At 44.7% G+C, this 24779-nt stretch overlaps 1 protein-coding gene across 3 annotated transcripts in view; it reads left to right on the top strand.

Moving 5' to 3' along the window:
- Nucleotides 1–24779, top strand: part of SLC44A3 (solute carrier family 44 member 3) — an 84551-nt gene that overhangs the window by 23585 nt on the left and 36187 nt on the right. For all 3 annotated transcript variants that reach the window (XM_082614623.1, XM_082614624.1, XM_082614625.1), the window contains exons 6-10: nucleotides 2578–2738; nucleotides 4589–4678; nucleotides 6145–6269; nucleotides 10286–10472; nucleotides 21265–21430. In XM_082614623.1, coding sequence (XP_082470749.1) covers nucleotides 2578–2738; nucleotides 4589–4678; nucleotides 6145–6269; nucleotides 10286–10472; nucleotides 21265–21430 — 729 coding nt within the window. The remainder of the gene's footprint in view (nucleotides 1–2577; nucleotides 2739–4588; nucleotides 4679–6144; nucleotides 6270–10285; nucleotides 10473–21264; nucleotides 21431–24779) is intronic.

Below are 24779 nucleotides of genomic sequence, written 5' to 3' on the forward strand. Positions count from 1 at the left end.
GTCCTGGACACCAGCCCCACCCCGTTCTCAGGGTTCAGACCTTAACCCACAGGTTAAGGTCTGTAAAGCCTCTGAGTTTTCCAGGAAACACTTCTCATCTGACTTAGGAGTAGTATCCCTTACCCTAAGGGACAGCGGTAGATTCACATGGCAGTTCTCTCTCTCAAAACAAAACCAAAAACATCTCTTTAGAATTGCTCTTGTACATGAGTCTATGCACTTGCCAACACCTGTACACAGTCAACTGTATCCAGATAAAAAATACAATCAACCAAGGTATCAGGAGATCTCAGGATAAAATGTAGACTACAACAAACGAATTTAACTTATTATAAATGTATGACATAACCTAACTGAAGGGGGTAGAGAGAAAAGGAACTGGCCTAAGTAACTTTGGGAAATAACCCTGTGACTGCATACTGTAAGCTAAAGCCAAAAAAAAAAAAAAACCCCAAAAATTTAAAATACTGTACATAAACACTGTGCTCTAGTTGGTAAATTTGTTTCTCACAGGGTACTATTTAGCAATTTTGAAGCTACGTACTAGGGTTGATGATAAAGTAAATATCCATGAGTCCATACTTATATAAATAAATGACTAATTAAGTAAATAAATAAATGGGAGAAAGGGGATAAATCTTTACAGAGGATCTCAGATAATGTGTGTAGATATTCCTCCTCCAGGAGGTGGAACTTAATTTCCCTCTTCTTGAGAGCAGGCTGGATTTAGTGAATCACTTCTGAAGAACAGAGTGTAGAAAGAGAAAAATAGTCACATTCCAGTGGAGAAAACTGGCAGGTACCAACCACCTTAACCAAGTGATTTCGGGCAACTTCAGCAGTGGTGTCATGTTGCTGTCGTGTCCCTTGATGTGATCCTCTGAGAATAGCTCTTCGCCTCTGTGGTTTTCTTCCTATAAACCCATAACTGCAGCCTAATCATGAGAAAATGTGAGGGTCATTCTATAGCTTGAAGGACATTTTATAAAATACCTGACCATGAACCTTCAAAAGTGTCAAGGTTATGAGAAATAGGGGAAAACTAAGAAACTGTCACAGACCAAGAGAGACACAACAAATAAATGCAGTGTGGTATCCCGGAACAGAAAAAGGAATTGGTGGAAAATGGTGACTTCCAAATAAAGACTGTGGTTTAGTTAATAGTGTAGCACCAATGTTGATGTCTTAATTTTCACAAATGTACTGTGGCTATGGCAGATGTTAACATTAGGTGGAGGTGAGTGAAGGTACATGGAAACTCTCTGTACCATGTTTGCAATTTTTCAGTAACACTAAAGTTATTCCAAAATTAAAAGTTTATTTTATAAAATGCTCTTCTAATCTCCAACTTCCAACACTCTTACATTCAGTGTGGGTGAAGGATTTAAGAGAATAACCAGTTTTCTCCTACCTCTCTTTTGACAAGCCCTGCTTGGTGGGGTCTGGCATCTCATTTGGGGATATAATTTTTATTTTTATCTTTGAGCCTCAGCATCAGACTCCTATTTAAATTTCCTATTATGTTCGTGTATGCTAAAAATGTCTCTAGAATGATATACAAGAAACCAAAACAACGGTCGCCTGTGAGGAAAGGTATTTCCGTGGCTCAAGGAGAAGAAAGTGCAGTCTCTCACAGTTTATCCTATTGCACCTTTTGGAATCTGAGCTGTGTGAATGTATCACACTTGCAAAATTTTTAATTTAAAAAAAACAACGGCTCGGTTGTATTACTCTTCTCTTAAATCACCATTCAGTAACTCGGGAACTCTTATAAACTGTTGTGACTCCTGAGAAAGATCCTTCTGTATGTTCTGTGTTGAACTTCACTGGGGTTTCAGAAGCCATTTTGCCTTCATGGCAATGCGTTGCTGGTGACTGCCCAATGTTTTAGCAACTTGTCAGATAATTTGGCACTTCTTGGGTCAGGATTATTTCCACTGTTTGGGGCCCACAGAAGGAAAGAAGAGCAGGATGCTGTGAAGGTGTGTGTGGCCTCATTAAGATTCATTAGGATGAACATTCCTGGGCATTTTTCCATTTCAGGAAGGGCCCCAAAAGAGGTCAGCTTTCTCATCTACCCAAGGCAGTTATCAACCACAGCTTCATTCATACATTTATCACTCATTTATTAAGCACTCACTCTGTAAGAAAACTCTCAAGGCTTTTACGTCTTCTTAAAGAGGATAGAAATAAAGCTGGTGGTTTCATTAGTACAGCATTTGATTGAGCCAGTCCTTATCTCTAACAGTTCCTAAAAGAAATGTGATTCTTGTGTTGGAGTTGGTAGTTTGTTATCCAGGAACGGCCAAGACATGAGAGTCAGCAATGTCACTCCCCAAGATGAGGTTTCTGGTGTCTATGGGTCTCCATAATCAGTTTCCCATCCGGGCATCAGCTGAACACTGTGGCAGCACAGATGCCTGGCTTTGTAAAGTGTAGACTGCAAACAAGATGTTAAACTTCTTTTTATTACTGTAGATCTTATACATTTTGGTTGCTGAGAATTTTAAATAAACATCTTTTTTTAAGATAAGTAATTAAGTAAACATCTTTGCCACTTATTCTTTTATTTTTTAGCAAGTCTTTTCCCTTGTTTAATCGATGCATCCCTCAAACGCCTGAGTGTTATTCCCTGTTTGCATCTGTTTTGATCAATGATGTTGACGCCCTCCATCGAATTCTAAGTGGAATAATGTCAGGAAGAGACACAATCCTCGGTCTCTGTGTCCTCGCCTTCGGTAATTTTCAATTAATTTTATTTCAGTGACTACTTATACCAAAGTTTCTAGCACTTATGTATGTTGTACAATGGAAATTAGCCTCTTGACTTAAATATAAAACTTCACTTCATATATTTTCTTTGTAGTTATTTTCAGGGTTTCAGCTTCAAGTGGAGCAGGGGGCAGTAAGACTGGAGAAACGCCAGCTAGCTGTCTGGCCCGAGGCCTCACTAGGTGGGGCTGCCTTAGAGAGTGACCACGTTCCAGGGCCTGCCCCTCAGCTCTGCATAAGGATGGATGTGCAGAGCAGATTGCCACTTTGTGAACTGGCCATGATAAGTACCAGGAATGCATGTCCTCTGGCCCATGTGCCCTCTTCCCCTAGGCGAGCCCGATCACAAGGCTGCTTGGTGAGCAAGGGAAGGAGGTGTGTGCATCATGTGAAATAGCATCAGAGGGCATTGGCCTGATGTATCCAGCTCCTCCTAGGAACAGGCCTGCTGGGTTGTAGGAGGGTCAAGGTCTTGAGCCAGATCATGCCTTTACCCGACCTTTCTGGAAGCAGCCCCCCAGGCACTCCTGACCATTTGACTTCCCATTTGCTATTTCAGCTCGGTGAGCCCCTTTAAGAGTCAACCTTCTCTTTGAACGAATTAGTGCTCTCTGCTGCTGTAGGCAATAGTAGTGGCCTCTTATTTACCCCGTTATTTACAGCGGCTGCCTCCCAACCTTGGAAGGTTGAAAGAAACTCTTTGATCAACCACTAACATAATTTTGCCAGTTTACAAATTGAGTTTTCCATAATTTCATTACCCAAAGGTTACTAATTCCTGAATGCTTGGGGATGCTTAGCTAGCCACCATTATGTAACTTCCAGACTTCTTATGACCCAGGTGTGTCAGACATCGAGCTTGCTGTTAACACCTTAAACCTCCTCAGGACCCTATCACTGTTTGTAGGAGAAGCTGAGGCTTCGAGAGGTCTGAGGCTTGGCCAAGCAGAGGTGCAAAGCTGAGACTCAGCCCAGACCTATCTGATTCTAAACCCGTGTTCTTAACCACTACACCCAAATATCTATATGTAATCTTGAATTCTTGTTTAGAAAAAAAAGTAATATAGTATTTATAAATTCACTGAAGTACTTAGAATAAATTCATAGGCTTAAAACCCCCAATTGGAAACTGATGTGCAGATTTTTATACATACATCTTATAATCTTAAATTTTTTAATTTATTTTTATTGCGGTACGCGGGCCTCTCACTGCCGTGGCCTCTCCCGTTGCGGAGCACAGGCTCCGGACGCACAGGCTCAGTGGCCGTGGCTCACGGGCCCAGCCGCTCCGCGGCATGTGGGATCTTCCCGGACCGGGGCACGAACCCACGCCCCCTGCAGTGGCAGGCGGACTCTCAACCACTGCGCCACCAGGGAAGCCCCCATTTTTCATTTTTAAAGGCATTCATCTTTCATATTTAATGGGAGCATCTGAGAACACAAAATTAGAACTTTAGATAAGTTATGAAATCAAAAAAGTTAAGTTTGATAAAAAATTTTAGATGGTTCATTTGGACTTAAAAGAAAGTTTAGGGTTTTGGGGAATAATACCTGCTTTAAAAGAAATTTTTTTTAATTCAAGAAGAGTGCTAACACTTTCAGGAAGTGGCACTGTCACAGACCTAACTTGTGTATGCTTCAGAGAGGGGCCTGGGTGTGTCTTGTTTTTTGGTTTGGTAGATGTCCAAGATATTTAGAGATTGAAGGAAGTCCTCAGCCCTCACTCTTTTGGAAGGTTTAGGCATTCCAGCCCCATCATCATCCCCCTCATGCCTTGATGGTTGTTAGAATTGATACGTTTTGCTTAATTTTCTAGCCTTGTCTTTGGCCATGATGTTCACCTTCCGATTCATCACCACCCTTCTGGTTCACATTTTCATTGCACTGATTGTTTTGGGATTGCTGTGTAAGTATTTCCACTTGATTGATTTCTTCTTGATTAAATGAAAAGCCTTACCATTAAGTGTAGAACTTAAAAGCTGGCATTTCTGAGCTACACGGGGTCTTAGAGAGTCTCTCGTCCAACTCCCTCATGATACATATGAGGAGGCTCAGACCCAGGGAGGACAGGGAGGACCACAGGATTGCTTCTGTGTCACAGATCACAGCAAAGTTCCTGCCCAGCCTTCTGTCTCTCCTGCACTGTGCCACCTCTCAGATGAGCCGGACAGGTGAGTGGTACTGGTTTCCACACCATTAAAAGTCAGTTCCAGTGCCTGTTGGAAGCCCTTTAAAGCAGAGGTCCCCAACCCCCGGTCCGAGGCCTGTTAGGAACCGGGCTGCACAGCAGGAGGTGATTGAGCGAAGCTTCATCTGCCACTCTCCTCCCCCACCCCGCCCCATCGCTCACATTATGGCCTGAAGCATCTCCCCACCTCCCACCTTGTGCGTGGAAAAAGTGTCTTCCACAAAACCGGTCCCTGGTACCACAAAGGTTGGGGACCATTGCTTTAAAGGATGTCTTCTGAATTTTCACATCACCCATTGACACGTGGGTACCCACATTGTCATGCAAAGGCTCCGGCCAATCTGAAGAGACGCAGGCCCTGAGCTGGGGCAGGGTCCCGGAGACCCTGCCCGGTACCCACTGTTTTCCTTTTCAGTGCTGGATCCTGGATCCATCCAGAAGTTGTCGGGGAAGAAGGTCCGAGGGGCAGAGGCATGCAGGGAGCTCAAGGCAGCAGCTGTTTCCGAACAAGTATAGGATATTTTAATTTTTAATAGTTAGCATGACCAAATAAATAAATAATTGGCATGACCGTAGGTGTTTCATTCCCTAAACAATCAGTTCTGCAGATCACAGGTGCCCAGCGTGCAGGTGCTGGAGGACACGCACTATGGCTTGTGAGGGTGCCTTCCCCACCTACGGCTAGTAAAGACGACTGTGACCTCCCTGTCATCACTGTGGATGTGGTGCAGGTGGCACTTAGTACCTGAATGCAGAGCATTTGCAATGTCGGGGCATCCGCCCAGTTTTGTAGGTGCCAATCCAATATGCAGGCTGCCCCTGGAGTTGTCACCCGCAGAGCTCATTTGGAAATTTTAGACTTTAGACTCTAATATTGTTCCTCTCACCATCCCATCGGTGTAGTTTCCTCCCTGCTCACACCCAGCCCCACCCATGGGCTAGGCTGACAGGACACATCTGTGTTCCTGAGTCACCTCCCTGCATCTCCCAGAGACAGGCAGCCACCCCAGGTCTGGCAGGCCCTCAGCTGGCCTCATCCAGCTGCTTCAGAGAGCTGGTCATGGCCTGCAAAGCCCCAGGGATTTGGGACCCACTGCCTGAGCAGGGCCGCCTGGTGTGAAGGGAGGGGCGGGTGCTTACTTCATGGCATGCGCGCTGAGTTCTGCTGGTGTTTTGCTTTCCAGTTGTCTGTGGTGTCTTATGGTGGCTGTATTATGACTATACTAATGACCTCAGCACAGAATTGGACACAGAAAGGGAGAATATGAAGTGTTTGCTCGGGTTTGCTGTTGTGTCTACAGTTATCACGGTAAGAAGCACCCTTCCAGCAGTAGATCAAGTAGCCGGCCAGAACTCTGAAATCCAAATAATTAGATTTTAACCAAAAAACAACGAGCACTTGTTTTTCTTTCACTGCAGAATGTATATACGTGTTAGTGTAGTGAGTATACATACATGTCTAGTGCCTTTGTGTTTTATTTGAGATACCTACATAGGAATGCATTGCAGCCTTCAAAAAGATGAGTAAACGCTCTGACTTCGTTCCAAGTCACGTCCGCCATCTCAGAGGTCGGTTCGTTACCCTTGCTGACTCATTACCCTTGAACACAGTAGAACCGCTTTCACCCACAGGCGGCTATAGGGGGGACGCCGCAGCGTGGAGAGGGAGCCAGACATACAACAGTTCCCATTTCCTGGTTTGCGGAGAGTCGCCACCCCTCTAGCCAGTGGATGCTCTGCTCTCAAGGCTGTGACAGCTCGCACTGCCCTTGAACACAGAGAGCCCTTTGTTTCTAGACGTGCGGCTGCTAGGCTAAGTTGGTTTGAGAGAACCGTCGCCTCCTTGGTGAATTCCCTAGTTAAGAGCAGGCAAACAGAGAGCATTGAGCCTGGAGATACTGGTTGTTGGGGGAGGGTGGTTGGCAACTGAAAATCATTCTGGCCCCTCCCCTGGTGCTGATAGCAGTTCTGGAATCACAGGGCCCCGGAGAGGGTCGGGAACTGATTTCAGGTGGCCCACGGGCATCCTTTGGTGTGTTGCTTGCTAACCGTTTCATGGAGGCATGGCAGCCGGGGTTTCCACACACCCATTAAATCTTTCAGCAAGGGCAGATTCTCTCACCAGCTCAGCTCTCTCCTCTAAGGGAATCCTTCGGTTCTCACGTTTGGTATAGGCTTCCCGTTTTCTCCTTTCTAGTGAGGTGTCAGGTTTGTGTTTGTCACTTGAACTGCATCTCAGTGAGCAAGTATCCGATAAAGCAAAGCTCCTGGTTCATCCTGGGACCAGGCCCGTAGCTGAGCCAGGGCGTGTGCAGGAGGCTGGAGAATAAACGCCCCCCTGCACCCCAGGCCGCATGCTGGGCTGTTGGCACTAGGGGCAGGGAGGAGAAGGGCTGGGAGCCGGGAGAGCTTGCTTCTCCCCTTCCCCCACCCCCAGCCCTCCACAGGGCTCCCTTTGTCTTCACACACTGAACCATTAATGGCCGCTGGATGCCAGGGTTGGGGGAATGCTCTTCACCAAGCTTAAGGCTAGGGAAAGGGCAGGCTGTGAGAGCAGAGTGAGGAAGCGCACCACGGCTCGCACACCATTCATTTAACACACGTGTCACTGCTGCTCAGTCTCTACCAAGGACTGGCTGCTGATGAGCTTGTTCTCATAAGAGCCCTAGCTTCTTTGTCACCATCACCATTTACTGAGCGCCTGTTATGCCCAGGGCCCTGCACTACGCAATGGACCTAGCAAGACAAAACACAAAGGTAACACACGCCCCACGATGAGATGAATTACAGGGCTAGCAACGCCATGACGTGGTACACGGGGAGAGATGGTGGCCTATGAGGGGGGCTGCCTAGGAATATTATTTCAGTGGTTTCAATAAAACCACTAGCAGCGATGAAGAAAATGGGATGAATGGCATCGAATGCTCGCCTCAGTGTGTCAGCCTAGGGGCACAGGCTGAGGTGCAGCAGTTTGCAGCTTAGAGCCCAGAAGGGTGAAGTTGAGGCTTGATCCCTGTGGTGAGTCAGCTCTGCTGTCCACCCCGCCCAGCCAGCACCCCTAGCACCATCCCCAGTGGGTAATGCTGATCTGCCTTGAGACTGGGGAAGTGATGGGTTAGAGTTAACTCATCACTTGTGGTCAATATCCTGGTGTACTTTGAACGTGAGGGGAGCATTTTATATAATATATATATATATATAAATATATATATATATAAAATATAGTTGAAAAACACACACACATTTAAACAAACACATTTTACCGTTCCACTCAGGAGCTAGCCTCGTTAAAATTTTTAGTAAAAAACGACAACAACGAAAAATGTCCGTCTTCCTTGTTGGTTGTGCTAGGCATTTAGGACACAGAGACGGAAATTCCTACCGTCTCCTCCGGGCATCTTCCCTGTCTCCTCAGGCCAGTCCCCACAGCTATGGCAGGAGGCCCTGCTCCCAGCCCCGGGAGCAGTTTTGCAGTTTATCCCACTGCCCTCTGACTTTCCTCCACTTCATTATGAGGTCCCTGAGGTCAGCAATGCCCAAGCCCAGCTGGAAGAGGAAGGGCATCTTAGGCCAAGGGAGTAGCATGGGAGGGGTCACATAGACAAGAGAGGAGCCTGCAGGAAGTTCCCTCGGCAGGAAGGGACCGTGCCAGGAAGATCCTGATTTACAGTGATGATGATTTCGATCTTTATCCAGGAGCTTTGGGGAGATGTTGAAGGATTTTGAGCAGGGAGAAGATATCCTTGACTCTGCCTTTTACAAAGATCCCTTTAGCTTGGGTTGGAGGAGGGATTGAGGCAGAGGTAGAGGGCTAAGGGGATTAAAAGCAGAAGGTAGTGCGGAGGCTATTGGGGTCTGGGTGAGAGACGTTGAGACTTGAGCTGTGGCATCAACGTGGGAATAGAGAGGAGAGGATAGATTGAGAGCTCTATTGGGAAACTGAGTCTGAGGTGACTGAGATTGTGCTGTGCACTGGGACTGTGCCAGTCCTTGACAATAACAGACGGCTCTGCCCTCAAGGAGCTTGATGTAATGTGAAATGCAGACAATAAACATCTACAGTAGAGTATGTTGAGTGCTACAGTAGGGTAAGTATGGGATAAAATGGAAGCACGCAAGAGAGGAACCTGATTTTTTCTTAGAGAGTCCAGGAAAATTAGGGCTACTGGAGTAGGGAATACAGAGGAAATAAGTTTGTGTATGAAGATAATGAATTCGGTTCAGGACAAGTTGAGTTTGACACACTGTAGGACACCCAACGCCTGGTCAGTAATTGAAGTGCTTACTCATCCAGCACCTAGAGAAAGATGAGGCTGGAGATTTTTTTTTAATTGGCTGCAGGATCTTAGTTCCCCAACCAGGGATTGAACCCATGCCCCCTGCAGTGGAAGCATGGAGTTCTAACCACTGGATCCTGGAGATTTTTATTTAAAGGTTATCAGCATCTAAGAAGGATTCTAAAACCACAGAGGAGTAGGAGAGACCACCCAAAGGATCCCAAGAAATAGCAACTGAAGAAGCAGAAGGAGAGCCAGAGGAAAGAGCAGTCACAGAAGTCAAAGGAGAAAGTTTTAGGAAAAGAGGAGGGGACAAGAGACTCACACGCCATGCTGAGGTCAGGCAAGATCTGGAATGTTTCCTTGGGATTTGACATTCAGGAGGTCAGATGAGGTGACCTTGGGGAGAGCAGTTTCAGGAGAGTCTTGGGGTCTGGAGGTTTACAGTAGCTGAAGGATGAGTGCAGGTATGGACGTGCAGATGGCTAGTGTGCACTAGTACTTGAAGAAGCTCGCCTGTGAAGGAGATGAGAGATGATGGTGGCTGGACCGTGGTGTGAGGGTAGAGGGAGGTTTGTTTCTTTAATATGATACAGGGAGGCCAAAGCCAGCAGAGGAGGAGGCACAGAAGGTTGCTTTGAGGCACGATCACTGTCCTCTTCCCTCATACTTGTGTCCCCTTGACCTTCTGCAGTCCTTCAGCATTCTCTGAGCATCTTGGGTGCTGTGGAGGGAAAAAGAAATAGACGGTTCCCTGACCCCAGAGGACCTCATTCTCATTTTCTCTCATTCTCTGACCAGATTGCAAGCTCCTTTAGAGCAGGGACTGTGTCTTGTCCACTGTTGTAGCAGCAGGATCTAGCATACGTATCAGCACATAGTAGATGCTCAGTTAGTATTTGAGAATATGTCTATTCTATTATAATAAAAGTAGGGAGTAACTATCTTAAAAGAGTTGTTTGCCAAGATGTCAGTAAAATATTGGGGTTTGTTTTCAGCTCTTCTCAGTTCTTCATTATTTTGAATAATTTAACCCCTTTCTCACCAGGCAGTTCTGCTCGTCTTGATTTTTGTCCTCAGAAAGAGAATAAAATTGACAGTTGAACTTCTCCGAGTCACAAATAAAGCCATCAGCAACTCTCCTTTCCTGCTGTTCCAGCCACTGTGGACGTTTGCCATCCTCATTTTCTTCTGGGTCCCCTGGGTGGCTGTGCTCCTGAGCCTGGGAACTGCAGGTAAGGGCAGTGGGAGTGGGGTCCATCACCCTGGAGTCATGCATGAAAAACATCACCGTTCTGGAACCATTGGCCTGTTTTTGTAAGGACCAAATTTCCCATGCAGCTAAAGGCATCTGATGCCAACAGTGAAGGTGCCTGGGGCTCTGTCATGGGAGAAAAAGCAGGAAATTCTTTTTCCTCTTTTGTATCAGTATGTAAAAAAAAGAACCCAGGAAAGACCCTGTTAAAATGTTGTGCTCAGAAGAACGAGCTTAAGTGTAAAGCAAGTATGCACAGATGTTCACATTGCTTTGCTCCTGAGAAGACAGTACTGTCCTCCATTCTGCTGTCATACCTATACAGTGGTTTTCCACCAGAGATATTCCTCAGAATCAGCTATGGTGCTTTACTAAAATACAGATGCCTGGGCCCCATCCTTAGAGATTCTGATTCACTTGGTTTGTGGTAGGGTTATATATTTTTGGATCCCTGTAAGAGAGCAACCACATTCTAGAACAGTGCTATTCAAAGGGTTGTCTGACACCAGAAAAGGAGCTTATGCCAGAATGTATATCCCTCCATCACTTCCTCCATCAAGAAAGTCTTGCTGTGAAAAAAAAAAATGTCAGCAGAACGAGACGATAGGCCTAGTGATGCAGCTGACCTACCTTCTGGCACAAGCTCCTTACCTCACTGTGGACTAATCACATACAAAGTGAGCCCAGGCCACTAGTCTATGGCCCCCAGTTTGAGTGATACTGCTCTAGATCTTCTCTCACTCACTCCTCGATTTGATTTAGTTAAGGCCCAAACTCACACTCTGAGATGAATACAAAAGAGTAAGTTGCTTTTGGAGACTGTCACCAGGCAGATAAAAACCACAGCAGATGTCAAAGCAACAAGGCTAACATAATTTCTTAATGTTTATCAAGTTTATTCTGTTCCCTGTGGGCTCCAGTTGTATATGTAGGAATAACTACATGTAGTAGGTTCTTAGTAAACTAGGTTCTCTTACCTCTCTTCTGGAGTAAACTGACCCCATGGAGATTACTTCAAGATGGGCAGCCAGCTCTCTGGAGGTCCAAGCCCTTGAAAGCCCACGTTTCCAGCTTAGAGATGCTCTAGGGGAAGTCTCTTCTGTCGGGGGTCTCTGGAAGCTTGCTGAAGGCCTGCAATGCACTTCTGATAATTATCCAGCAGGGAACCTTGTTCGAACAGGTACAGGAGAGTAATCAATCAGGATGAGGTTTGTGTGAGAGTGACAGAAACCTCAAAACAGTGGCTTAAACAAGATGACAGGTAATTTCTCTCTCATGTAAATGAAGCCCACAGGAGGAGACCCCATGCCAGCATGGGCTACCAGAGGTCACAGACCTACGCACCTTTTTTCTTGTTGCACAGCCTACCACTTGCTTCCACCTCATAGCTGAAATAGACACTCGAGTTCCAGCCACCCTGTCTTATTTGGGCTGTGAGGAAGGTAGCAGGGAAGTCATGACAACACTTCCACCTACACCCATTGGCCAAATCCCAGTTACATGGCAACTCCTATGTGCAAGGGGGGACAGGAAATGTCATTTTATTGGTGGCAGCCATGCACAGCCTAAAAATGAGAGGTTCTGTTACCAAGAAAAGATGAAAGAACAGAAGTTGCAGGACAGTTGGTAGTCTTAACTAGGGCAACATTGAACAAGCATCTTCCAGCTCATTTCATTGACGTGGTCTTAGTCCTGGCGGAAAGGGAAGTGATGGCCTCGGTGCCTGCAGGAAAGCAAGCATTTGTTGAAAATTTCCCAAATTCTAAGCTCGGCACTGGGTGCTTTCTTATGTTCTCTCCTTTAAGTGTCGCAACCCCCTTTCGATGCCCGTGTTGTTATGTTCAAGTTACAGGCAAGAAAACTGAGGTTCGGAGAAAGCAATTTGCTGAAGGTCCAGCTAGAAAGTATGATGGCTCTTACTGACGCCAGAGCTCTAGAACAGAACCTGTGCTCTCCACTACCTCGCATGCCCCTTGTGTCTGGGATACAAAGCTAGGAGATCAAATTAGACCTCCTCAGGTCTGTCTGTTCAAGTTGAATCAGTATTGTGACCACAGCAGCTGGCTGGTGAATGCAAGCTGTGCCTGTAATGTGGTGTTTGGGACCTGCGGCCAGAGGGCAACATGACAGGGCCAGAAGCTAAAGCCAGATCAGGCTGGGAGTGAGGTGTGGCAGGAGGTGGCAGGGCTTGACGCCCTGGTGGTGGACTGTGGTGCTGGGCCCTCGCCCTAAAGAATCACAGAGGAGGGCTTCCCTGGTGGCGCAGTGGTTGAGAGTCCGCCTGCCGATGCAGGGGACACAGGTTCATGCCCCGGTCTGGAAAGATCCCACATGCCGTGGAGCGGCTGGGCCCATGAGCCATGGCCGCTGAGCCTGCGCGTCCAGAGCCCGTGCTCCGCAACGGGAGAGGCCACAACGGTGAGAGGCCCATTTACCGTAAAAAAAAAAAAAAAAAAAAAAAAAAAAGAAGAATCACAGAGGAGAGGTGAGGCCTCGGGAAGTATAGATCAGGACCAGGGAGGGACCTTCCTACTCCAGCCTCCAGGGCATAGCTGCCCGCCCCGCTGTTGCTGCCATTATGGGCTATGAGTCTGGGTGAAGGGAATTGTCTCTGTGCTTAAACCCTCAATGATTTGGATGGAGCAGGACACGTTCTTTCGTTCTTTAATGCACAGACGTTAAGTGAGCACTGGAGGGACAAGGCCCTGGCAGGGCACTGGGGAAGAGTGGTGGCCTCTCCCCACAGTGAGGATGGCAAAGGCTGATGAACATCGCAAGAGGAGAAATTTGGGGAGCTGTGGAGCACCACAGTGAGGCTCCAGCCCCCTTTGCAGAGTCAGGGAAGGCTTCTCAGAGGATGGGCTGGAAATTACCAGAAGATCGGAAAGTACAGAACGAGGCAAAGGGGATTTAGTGGGGTCATGTCCAAGCCCAGGAGGGAACCTGCTCACAGGGGACAAGGCGAGAGCTGGTCCTGAGAGTTGGGGATGTGGTTGGAGAGGAACACGCCCCGAGGCCAACTCGGGGGGGAGCTGCTAGCAGGGCTGTCCTTCGGTTCCCCCACTTCGGCCCCAGCTGGGCCCAGGGCCTGGGGACATTAAACAGCCTCAGCCACAGGACTGAGAGGAGGGGCCGGGAGAGAGTGGGCTGCTCTGTAGGGCCGAAGGCAGCACATCAGAGGGTCACATATTAAAGCACAGCCCTTCTCTATCTGTGGGAGGAGCAAAATGAGCAAAAGTGAGAGGAGTTGAAGGGCAGAAGAGGAAACCAGGTGCCCAGGACCTACTGTAGGGGTCTGTGGGCAGGTTGATGTTTGGCTTCGCAGGAGAGGGTGTTGCACAGAGTGACTGCCTTCCCCCTTCCCCGAGGCTGGGCGTCATAGAAACCAGACCCGCCGTCCCCTTAGGCCACCTGCCTCTCCTTTCCACTCACCTGTGGGCCGACCCAGGTGCACAGAACTCCCTTTGACTTCAAAGGCCTTTTCATGCAGGGCCAGGACGATGGGCTCTGGGCCTGGGCAGGTCATCTGCTGCTTGTTTTGATCTTCAGCAGATGCCCAGGTGATCCGGGTGGTGAGAGATGCCTGCACAGCACCTGACTGTCTCATTTCATGTCCCTCAGGAAGTCCCAGAACCCTCAGGCTCTCTCTTCAGTCTCCACCCAATGTTCCCAGTGCTGTGGGGTGTCCTCAGTGGGTAAATACTGTAAGACTTTTATTGTGTCAGATGATTGAATGAGTTAATATTTTAATGTATATAAAAGAAAAGAAAATGCAGAAAAAGTGAACTTTAGGTTGATCATTTTTTGCCATTTTTTTGATGAGCTATTTCTCTAGTGTCTGTTAATCAGTCTCTTAACTAGTTGACACACTCTGGCTTGTTTGAGGATTGTTTCAGTGCAGCATAACCAGGCCCTCAGTAATGACAGTAACTAGTCAGTTGGGACTTGTCTGCCACCAGCAATGTGACAGTGACTACTAAATCCAGTGAAAATAGTAGCTACAGGAAAACGGAAATAACCTTGGGAATCCAGTAGGTGCACTTGGCAGGTTGGAAAGAGCCCAGTTGATCTGATGACCCCCAGTTACCATAAAGTGGTTGGGATGCCCCACAGTCGGAACAGTAGAAGAAAGAGGCCAATTTGGGGAAGGGGGGGCTTTCTCTCCCAGTGGTACTGCAGTTAGAAGAGGTCATCGCAGGGATGTGCTCAGCATGCTTAAAGGCAAAGGACCATGCTTGGAAAGGAGGCAGCAAGGTCAGACAGAGGGTCTCCAATCGAGGGACCTGGGATCCAGGATGGCTCTGGCCTTCCTTGTATGTTAATCCTCTGGGCTTCCTGTTTTCCTTTTATACAGTGGAGAAGTGGTGCTTTCCCCAGGCTGCCTCATAATGATGTTAGGAGGCTGAGATGGGACCAGAGCTTTGCTCTGCAGTTAAGGGGCAGTATGTGTTCCTTATATTAGGAACTAATGTCAACTAGAGAATGTCTAGTACTAGCTTCAGCTTTGTGGTTTATTCTCTGCTCTGCATGGTGTATTTGAGAACACAATCTAAAAGAAAATTGTCCTTTTTTAAGTTATCAGAGATCTAGAAGATAACTGAAGTTATTTCACAAAAGTTTCCTAGTGGCCCAGTCCTGTCCTAGGAACAGGGGGAAGGGAGATTGCTCAGGAGAAATTTAAAACAGCTCCTGCTTTTCAGAAGTTTATGGTCCTTGTGGGGAAGTGTGAGGGAAAACAATCTCCATGAACATCTAGGTGCCTTTGCACCTGCTGTGGTCTTTGTCTAGAATCTGCTCCTCTTCCTAACTTTCACCCCAACTTTTTCCCCCAAACTTCATGGAAAACTAGTCATTATTCAAGATTTGTTTTGAGTAATATATTTCTTGGAAAATCTCCTATAAATTGCCCAGGCATACTTAGATATTTCTTCTTCATTTTTCCCTGCATTTTTTATATTCTTCATTCTTTCAACAGATATTCATCAAATGCCTGCTATGTGGCTTGGGTACTGAGATACAGCAGTGAACCAGATAAAGGTACTAGTGAGTGGGGAAAGAGAGCATAAATAAGTAAATAGATTATGTCAGGTAGTGATAAGGTCTATAAAAAACAATAATGCAAGTTAATGACTTGTGTGTTGTCTTCCCTCAAGAGAATGAACATCTGGAGGGCCTGGACTGTGTCTTTTTCTTTCTGTCTCTGTGGTCAGTGCATAGCCCTTGAGTGAGTTCAATAAGTGTGTGCTTAGTCAGTAAGTGAATTCACATTAATGTTGTGTCTGTGTTGTATACACAGAAAGAACTAGGTGAACCACAGGTGTGCTGTCAATGAGATTTTCTTCTCTTTTGCCCTAACCCTTATGCTATCAGAGCAGAAGCTGAGCCAGCAGGAGGCACAGGCAGGATGGGTGTCAGCAGGACACTGAGCCAGTTTGCTGGAAGAGGCCAAGTGCACAGAATGTGCCAGAATATGGAACCTTTTTAAGTTGGGCCTGCATCCTTTGGGAAATTATCCCAACCAACTGGACTGCCTCCCTTGAGAAACTACCATTTACATTGATCATTAATATGATATCAATATCACGTCAGTCTTTCAAAATGCCTTAAAGCTTGCTTGTAATACCCAGACTTATAGCTAGCTGCATGATGCATTTCCTCCAGGCTATAATGATATCTCTAGGAAGACTTCTAGAAAGTTGTCTCGAATCTCTGTGATAGGATGTATTACTCGAGGAAGGTTGGTTCATTCATTCATACAATCATTCATTCAACAAATATTTATTGAACATTTATTATATCAGACCCTGTTACAGATGCTGGAGTTACAACTCTCCTTCTAGTTTGGAAGCTAGAGGGAGATTGGCATTAAGTGAGTAAGTGAATTTTATAGTATATTAAAAGTTGATAAGTGGTAAGGAGAAAAATAAAGCAGAGAAGAGTAACAGGAAATGCTTAAGGAGGGGGGTCAAATTTTGAATTTAGTGATTGGGGAGGGCCTTGTTGAGAAGATAATTTGTGAGCAGACATTTGAAGGAGGTGAGGGCAGAGCCATGAGACTATGCAAAGGAAGAGAAAATGTTCTAGGCAAAGGGAACAGCAAGAGGGAGGGGTGCTGGGGATACAGCAAGGAGGCCCATTCAGTGAGAGTGGCCTGATCGAGGGAGAGAATGGTTCAGGTGAGTGTCAGAGAAAGCACAGGGTCAGATCCTGGGGCGTTGTAGGCCATTATAGGAACTTTGTTTCTGAAATGGGAAGTCATTACAGCATTTTAAGCAGCATAGTGGTATGATCTGACTTACATTTTCATGGCAGTGCTCCAGGGAGGAGGTGATGGTGGCTTAGAACAGGGTTGTAATGGTGGACATGGTGTGACATATCAGATTCTGAAGGATTTCCTGATATTAGATGAAGGGTGTGAAAGAAAGAGGAGTTGGAGATAAAACTGAGGTTTTTTAGCTTGAGCAACTGGAAGATGGGATGGCCATCAGCTGAGATGGGACAAGACTTTGGAGCATTTTCGGGGAAGAGCAGAAGTTCTTTTTTAGTTGTGTTGATGGAGATGCCTTTTAGATGGCTGGATGGAGACGTCAAGTAGGGAGTTAGCTGTTTGAGTCTGAAGTTTCTGGAGAGGGCCAGCTAGAGATCTCATTTGGGAATTGGGGAACACATGAATAGTATTTAAAACCATGAGATTTGAATGAGTGTAGATAGAAAAGAAATTCAAGGACTGTGCATTGGAGCATGTCAATGTTAAGAGGTCTTGGAGATGAGGAAGAATAAGGAAAGGAAACTGAAAGGGAGCAGCCAGTGGGCAGGAGGAGAAAAATGTGCTGTCCTGGAATTGGGGTGAAGGGTTCAATGTGTCAAGTGCTGCTGATAAATCAGATAAGAACTAAGGATTGACCATTGAAATTAGCAACATGGAAGTGAAACAAAGCAGTTTCAGAGAAGTGTGTGGGGGGGTGGATCAGGATTAGAGCAGTTTAAGAGAAAGACAGAGAAAAAAGAATTGGAAAGAATAAGAGACAGTCTTAGAAGTTCGGCTGTAAATAGGAACAGAGAAATAGAAAGGAAGCTGGAGGAGGAAAAGGAGTCAAAAAGTAGGGTTTTTTTTTTTTAAAGATGTGAGGTGATTAAAAATGATTCAGTAGAGAGGAATATTCTGATGAAGCAAGAAAGAGAGGGAAAATTTCTGGAGTGGTATCTTCAAGTAGGTGAGAAAGGGGATCTAGTGCAGGGGTTGGCCTTAGGATCACAGACAGTTTATCATATTAAGGGGGGGTCCGATTATGGACACATGCTGATAAGGGGTAGAGATGGGGGTACGTGCTAGCAGAGATTTTCCGATTGCTTCAGTTTTCTCAGAGAAACCGGAAATGAGGCCACTGACTGAGCATGAGGATGGGAAAAAACTCTTAGAGGTTGGAGGAGGAATTATAAACAGTCCAGAAGAAGGGGAGATGAATAAACTAATGTAGCAAATGTGATATTCACTCTGATGATATCTTCTTTCTGATTTTTGTGTTTGCCTTTTTCATTTTTTCCCCTGATAGCTCATGTCCAGCATAATTCTAGCATGCAGTATATGCTAAATAAATATTTGCTCATTTCAGAACTGGAATCATATCTACTTATACCTCAACTATAGCTAACCTTATATTGTCCTCACTGTTCTAAGCACCTACCTGTTTAATCCTCCTAACAGCTATGTGTATGGCTTTTAGAGCCGTGAGACTAGATGGAATCAACAAGGGAGTGGTATTAGTGTCTTCAGATTACAGATGATGAAACAGAGATTTTAAAATGTCCCACAACCTCATAACTTTCCTGAGGTTGGTCAGCCATTGGAGACAGAGCAGAGATGTGAATCTCAGCCTGCATGACTCTCAAACTGTATAACGACTGCCCTGGAGTTCATCTTGTCTTCCCTCTTCATCTTTACAATAAGAGAACCGAGGCCCAGGTTGCTTATCACAAGCGTCAAAGCTGAGATTGGAACCAAGCCCTCTTCCAGTTCAGTGTCCTTTCCACCACCATCCCCTAGATCAATCTTATCTTGGGATCGATTCCCATGCCCGTTAGCTACACTTAGTGGTAGCTATATTGTAACGGTCCTTAGTAACCAAGCAACTGGTATTTTGATGAGAGGCTCTTGCCTGCACCGACCCAGCCATCCAGGAGAGGGCAGTCCTGTGCGCATAAACACGCCTGCCCCACCCTAAGCTTCTTCCTGAAGCCAGAGCGCCTGATTCTTCAGAGAATGTTTGCTTAAAGCAGTGGTTCTCAAGCAGCAGTTCTGTCCCCCACATGGCATTTGGCAGTGTTTGGAGACATTTTGGGTTGTCATAACTGGAGGAGGGGAGGGAGGAAGCTCCTGGCATCTAATGGGTAGAGGCCAAGGAAGCTGCTAAACATCCTACCAATGCACAGGACAGGCCTCCATCCCTCCCGCCCCTAACAAAGAATTATCTGACCCAAAATGCCAGTTGCTATGTTGAGAGGTTGAAAAACCCTGTCCTAAAAGAAAACCTTTAAATAGTCTGCTATAATGGAACCAGAAAAATAAATAGATGATGGCTTCAGTAAAGATGTTCAAAAACAAGTAGCCAGTCAAGAATAATTTATGAATTCTGCTTCTGTGCAGAATGCCAAGGGTGTGAAGGCCTGCGTGGATCATGATTTATCCCTTTAGCCATTCTCTACTTGCTGACTGTTGCCATCAGTGTGCCAAGCTGAGATGTATGTGAATATGCCACTGGCAGCACAGGGCAGCCCCAAGGAGAGACGATCCCCCCTTAGCACCCAGGGCCTTTGTACTTACTTGCCTTTTGTCTGTCAAGGAAATCATCTCATCCTTCCTGTTCTTTGGAAACGTCGTCCACCCCTGAACCATGTGTGATGTTGTAGACCTGTTCTTGCAAACTGTAGTCTGTCCCCATGACTGGTGACCTTGTGGGGGCATCAGTGTGCATGTTGACTGGCCCCATCGCTTCTGCTATTCCAGGAGTGGCTCTCCAGGTCTCCACTCACCTGATCTACCTACACTTGCTTGTTAGTTGTGAGGGGTCACCTTCTTTGGGATTGGGAATGCTTTTCTGAAACACACCCATTTTGGAAAAGCATAAGCATTTATCAGTGCCTTACCTGAATCAGATATTGCTTCCAAGCCAGAATGAGCCCAGTGTTCAATAAAATATTAACTTCTCTCTGTAAACCAAGCTGCTCCACTATTTCTCACAATGTGACTCTTGTTCAGCAGAACACAGAGCGTGAGTTACTAAGACCAGCCTTAGTCTGTGGAATTAGTTTGCTCTACAGCATGATTATCTTCTCCCACTTCCTTTGCACAGACTGTATTGTGAATGTCTAAAGACACATGAATTGTGAACCTAAAAGCAATTTATAGCTGTGAAAGGAAATATTAAACTATCTTTAAATGTTCTTCAAGTTGTAGGTTTTGCCAAAGACTGAAGTGCCATCTTCTTTCTTACAGTAGTTTATTTAAAATACATAGCAGAGGGCTTCCCTGGTGGCGCAGTGGTTGAGAGTCCGCCTGCCGATGCAGGGGACACGGGTTCGTGCCCGGTCTGGGAAGATCCCACATGCCGTGGAGCGGCTGGGCCTGTGAGCCATGGCCGCTGAGCCTGCGGGTCCGGAGCCTGTGCTCCGCAACGGGAGAGGCCACAACAGTGAGAGGCCCGCGTACCGCAAAAGAATAAAAAAATTAAAAATATATATATATACATAGCAGAGGACATCTAGAGATCAAATGCAGTTGCAGAGCTGGGATTTGGTTTTACTAGATCCAAATGGAATTGAATTGAATTGCAGAGCTAATTCAAAGGCTTCTTTAGATGAGAGCAAATAAAGGAGGGTATAACCAGTGAATGGCAGAGCATTGCTGGGGTTACCTCCCTGGCCTCGGTTTAATACAGTGTTGTGCTCCTGAAATTTAATAATAATAATAATAAAAATCATTATCACTTATATAGTGATATTTCTTTGGGCCAGCACTGACCAGGTAGTCCCACTCTACTCTCTCTTGAACTACCACCAGCATATAGGTATTACAGATTAGGATACTGAAACTCCAAGAGGCCAAATAACTTGCCCCAGGCTACCCAAAAAGGGGTGAAGCTGAGATTTGAACCTAGAAGTTTAACACTGAGGCCCAGTAGATATTTTAAATGTCCTAGAAGAGTTTGCTCTTAAAATGAAATTTGAAATGAATCCCTTTGAAAAAATGAAGATCCTTGTCTCTTTTATTAAGTCTAAACTTTTGGTGAAGTGGGGTTCTATAACAGAGTCCTAATGGCTTTATGTGATTTCATCAAAATAAGTTTTGTTTGCATCACTAAGTGTTGTGGTAGAAAAACCATGGGTTTTAGAGTCCAGTGTGTCCAGGTTTATATTCTCCCTCCACTAGTCATGAGCAATGAGACTTTGCAAAAGTCACTTGACTCTTCCAAACCTCAGTTTTCATATCTGTAAAGTGGGGTGAGTATTAGAGTATAGGTCAAGTGTCTTGCAAATTGCCTACCAATCAGTCATCATAATTATCCCTGTTAATATTATTCATAAGTTAAATGTGTGTTCTCAGTTTTTAGTTTTGCTATGAAGATCTTATATTATGGTGGGTATTTCAAACTTTACTTTGGCATCTGTGTTTTGTGTAATACCAAAGCCCAGGTATGAGGAAGCATGGCCTGTTGAACCTTCTTCCATACTTAGGAAAACATAGGTATAAAGCATGTTTGTGTTTTAAACTTTAGGAGCTGCACAGGTCATCGAAGGCGGCCAAGTGGAATATAAGCCTCTTTCGGGCATTCGGTATATGTGGTGGTACCATTTAATTGCCCTCATCTGGACTAGTGAATTCATCCTTGCATGCCAGCAAATGACTATTGCTGGGGCAGTGGTTACATGTTATTTCAACAGGTAGGTCTAGCATGTTATTCCTATTGATTTGTCTATGTGCTTCATGTTGTGTATCTCAAAAGATATTTTGGAATTTTGACGTGACCTCTCAAAAGGGATTGGCAAGAGTAAAAGACCAAGTTAAAAATTAGGAAGGATGTTCATTTGGTAGTAAAAAGAAATGTTATATCTTAAATCTGTCACATTTCCAACCTCTTACTTTAAGCTAGCAAATCCAGAAGGAAGCTCAACAGGGAAGTATTTGTACCGCTTAGAATTGAAAGATATCCAAAAGAAAGGGTTGACTTCTCCTGTAACTATCCATTCTTACTGACTTCAAACTTTAAAAACATTACTGATCTATTTGGAGCACACTTCAGTAAATTCTGCGAACTTCATTTCATCCTATGCAAAATGAGGAGAATGTTTTCTTGAAAAACAGTTTTAAATCCTAAGGGAATTGTACATGACTATAAAATATAATTCATGTTCATATAGTTAAGTGCTAGTGAATTAATTACTTGCTTCTCTGTTTGCTATGATACTTATTTAAGTGTTTATCCTCCTTTACCTCATCAAAATAATTGAGGACACACACACACACACACACACACACACACACCCCTCAACCCTTTACCTCTTTTGTGTATGCTGCTCTCCATGAGGCAAAGATAAAGACACAGGCAAGAAGAACACGGCCAGTAGAATGACAGGGTTGGACTCAGAACAGGAAGTTTACTCCTATGGGGCTGATCCTCCTCTAATCTCTCAGCCTAAATGAGCAGAAAAACATGAGGGTTCCTGGGGGTAAGAAAGTCAACCAGGGATGATTCATGCCATTGAGCAATTATCTCCTGATGATAAGGAGTACTGTGGGTTTTATTACAGAGGTGCTGTTGGGAGCCTCCATCATTAGAGAGCCCGTAGAATGCACAAAGGGCTGTAGCCCTTGGCATTGAGAACCTTTGAGCCATTGGAGGGGGTGGTGTGTGCTGCTTACTCCTGAGTAGAGGAGCAGAGATGATTCTAATGAAATTGGCCAGCAGGTCATATCTCTCTGACAGCAGTGATTTTGTGCTATTTTAGTATCCACAAAATCAAAACATTTTCAATGAGAGCTTTTTATTTAACTTCCAGTGAAGTGAATATCTCCCTATCTCTGTGCATTCGGTGGGAAAGGAGGCTGGTTTGAGCCACAAAAACCTAGAGAGGCTCAGGAATTCAAGTGTAAAATGTGCTTCCAAAGATTAGTTAAAAGTCTTCCTAAGGAGCAGTTGGGCCCCAGGGCCCCTCCTTCACACCGGCAGAAGACAAGACGGGAGCTTTGCTCTCTGGAGAAGTCATCAGAGAGGGTCTGGACAGGGGGCATCTGGCACAGCTGAGGCTGGGGCAAGGCTCTGCACTGAAACAAGGGGGAGCAAGTGAAAGTCTAAATACTGAAGAGTATTCTACCTACTACCAACCCACACTCCACAGCTTAGCCTCCAGGATGTTGACAGCCAGGTTGATATTTCCTTGGCAGGAGATTATTGGATTCTTCTTTGGAGAAATTGTCTAACCCAAAGAAAGGACCTACAGATGGTGCCATGTGGGGGTCCCCCAATGAAATGGCCTGTTTCCCTGACTCTGAACCAGGTCATGGAACTCACCGGTCAGCAGTCACCCTCATATAGAACCTCTAATTCACTTTTCAGTGCCTCACCCTTAAATGTGAACTGATAACCAGTGATTGTTAAACATTAGAAGGAGCTTCTAGTGAAAGAAAAAGATCAAAATGAAGAAAACAAACAAACAGAGAGAACTTAGGGAAAATAGGGACAATGCAGGCAGCAGAAGAAAACTACAACAACGACAACTATGGTATCCTCAGAAAGAACCAAGAAACGTTGCTTCCATAAAATAAGAATAAAAAAAAGAATATTGAGAGAACAAGAAAGACCTCTTTGTAGTTAAAAATATGATTGCAAAGTGATGTTTTTCTATTGAGGGATTAAAATATAAAGTTGAAGAACTCTTTCAGAAGGTAGAACAAAAAGATAAAGAGATGCAAAATGGGAGAAAAAGGATAAAAAATCAGAGGGTAATTTAGGACACCCAACATCTGACTAATATGAGTTCCAGAAATAGAGAACAAAGAAAAAAGAAGGGAAGAAATTATCAAAATTTCCCAGAGCTGGAGGACATGAGTAAAGAGAAGATCCCAGAAGCTTTACAGAGAAAAACAGATCACAGGTAAAATATCAGGAACTAGAATGGGTAAAAGACCTATATACTGAAAACTATAAAACTTTGATGAAGGAAATTGAAAATGAAACAAATAAATGGAAAGATATCCTGTGTTCATGGATTGAAAGAATTAATATTGTAAAAATGTCCATACTACCCAAAGCAATCTACAGATTTAATGCAATCCTGATCAAAAATGTCATGACATTTTTCACAGAAGTAAAACAAATAATCCTAAAATTTATATGGAACCACAGAAGACCCTGAATAGCCAGAGCAATCTTGAAAAAAAGAACAAAGGTGGAGGTTTCACACTCCCTGACTCCAGACTGTACTACAAAGCTACAATAATCAAAACTACAAAGCTACAGTGGCATAAAAACAGACACATAGATCAACAGAACAGAATAGAGAGCCCAGAAATAAACTCATGCACTTATGTTCAATTAATTTATGACAAAGGAGGCAAAAATATACAATGGGGAAAAGAAAGTCTCTTTAATAAGTGATGCCAGGAAATGGACAGCTACATGTAAAAGAATGAAATTAGAACATTTTTGCATACTGTATACCAAAATAAACTAAAAAGGATTACAGACCTAAATGTAAGACTGGAAACCATAAAACTCCCAGAAGAAAACAGGCAGAACACTCTTTGACATAAGCCATAGTAATAGTTTTTGGATCTATCACCTCAAGCAAAGGAAACAAAAGCAAAAATAAACAAATTAAACTTAAAAGCTTTTGCACAACAAAGGAAACCATCAGCAAAATGAAAAGACAACCTACTGAATGGGAAAGATATTTGTAAATGATATGACCAATAAGGAGTTAATATCCAAAATATATAAAGAAGTCATACAACTCAATATCAAAAACAATAAAGAACGCAATTTAAAAATGGGCAGAAGACCTGAATAGATATTCTTCCAAAGAAGACATACAGGTAGCCAACAGGCACATGAAAAGATGCCCAACATTGCTAATCATCAGAGTAATGCAAATCAAGACCATGAGAGATCACCTCATACCTGTCAGAATGGCTGTAGTCAAAAGGACCACAAATATCCAATGTTGGCAAGGACATGGAGATAAGGGAACCCAAGTACACTGTTGGTGGGAATGTAAATTGATGCACTCCACT

The sequence above is a fragment of the Mesoplodon mirus genome (assembly GCF_964341445.2).
Source record: "Mesoplodon mirus genome assembly, chromosome: 3".
NCBI lineage: Eukaryota > Metazoa > Chordata > Mammalia > Artiodactyla > Ziphiidae > Mesoplodon > Mesoplodon mirus.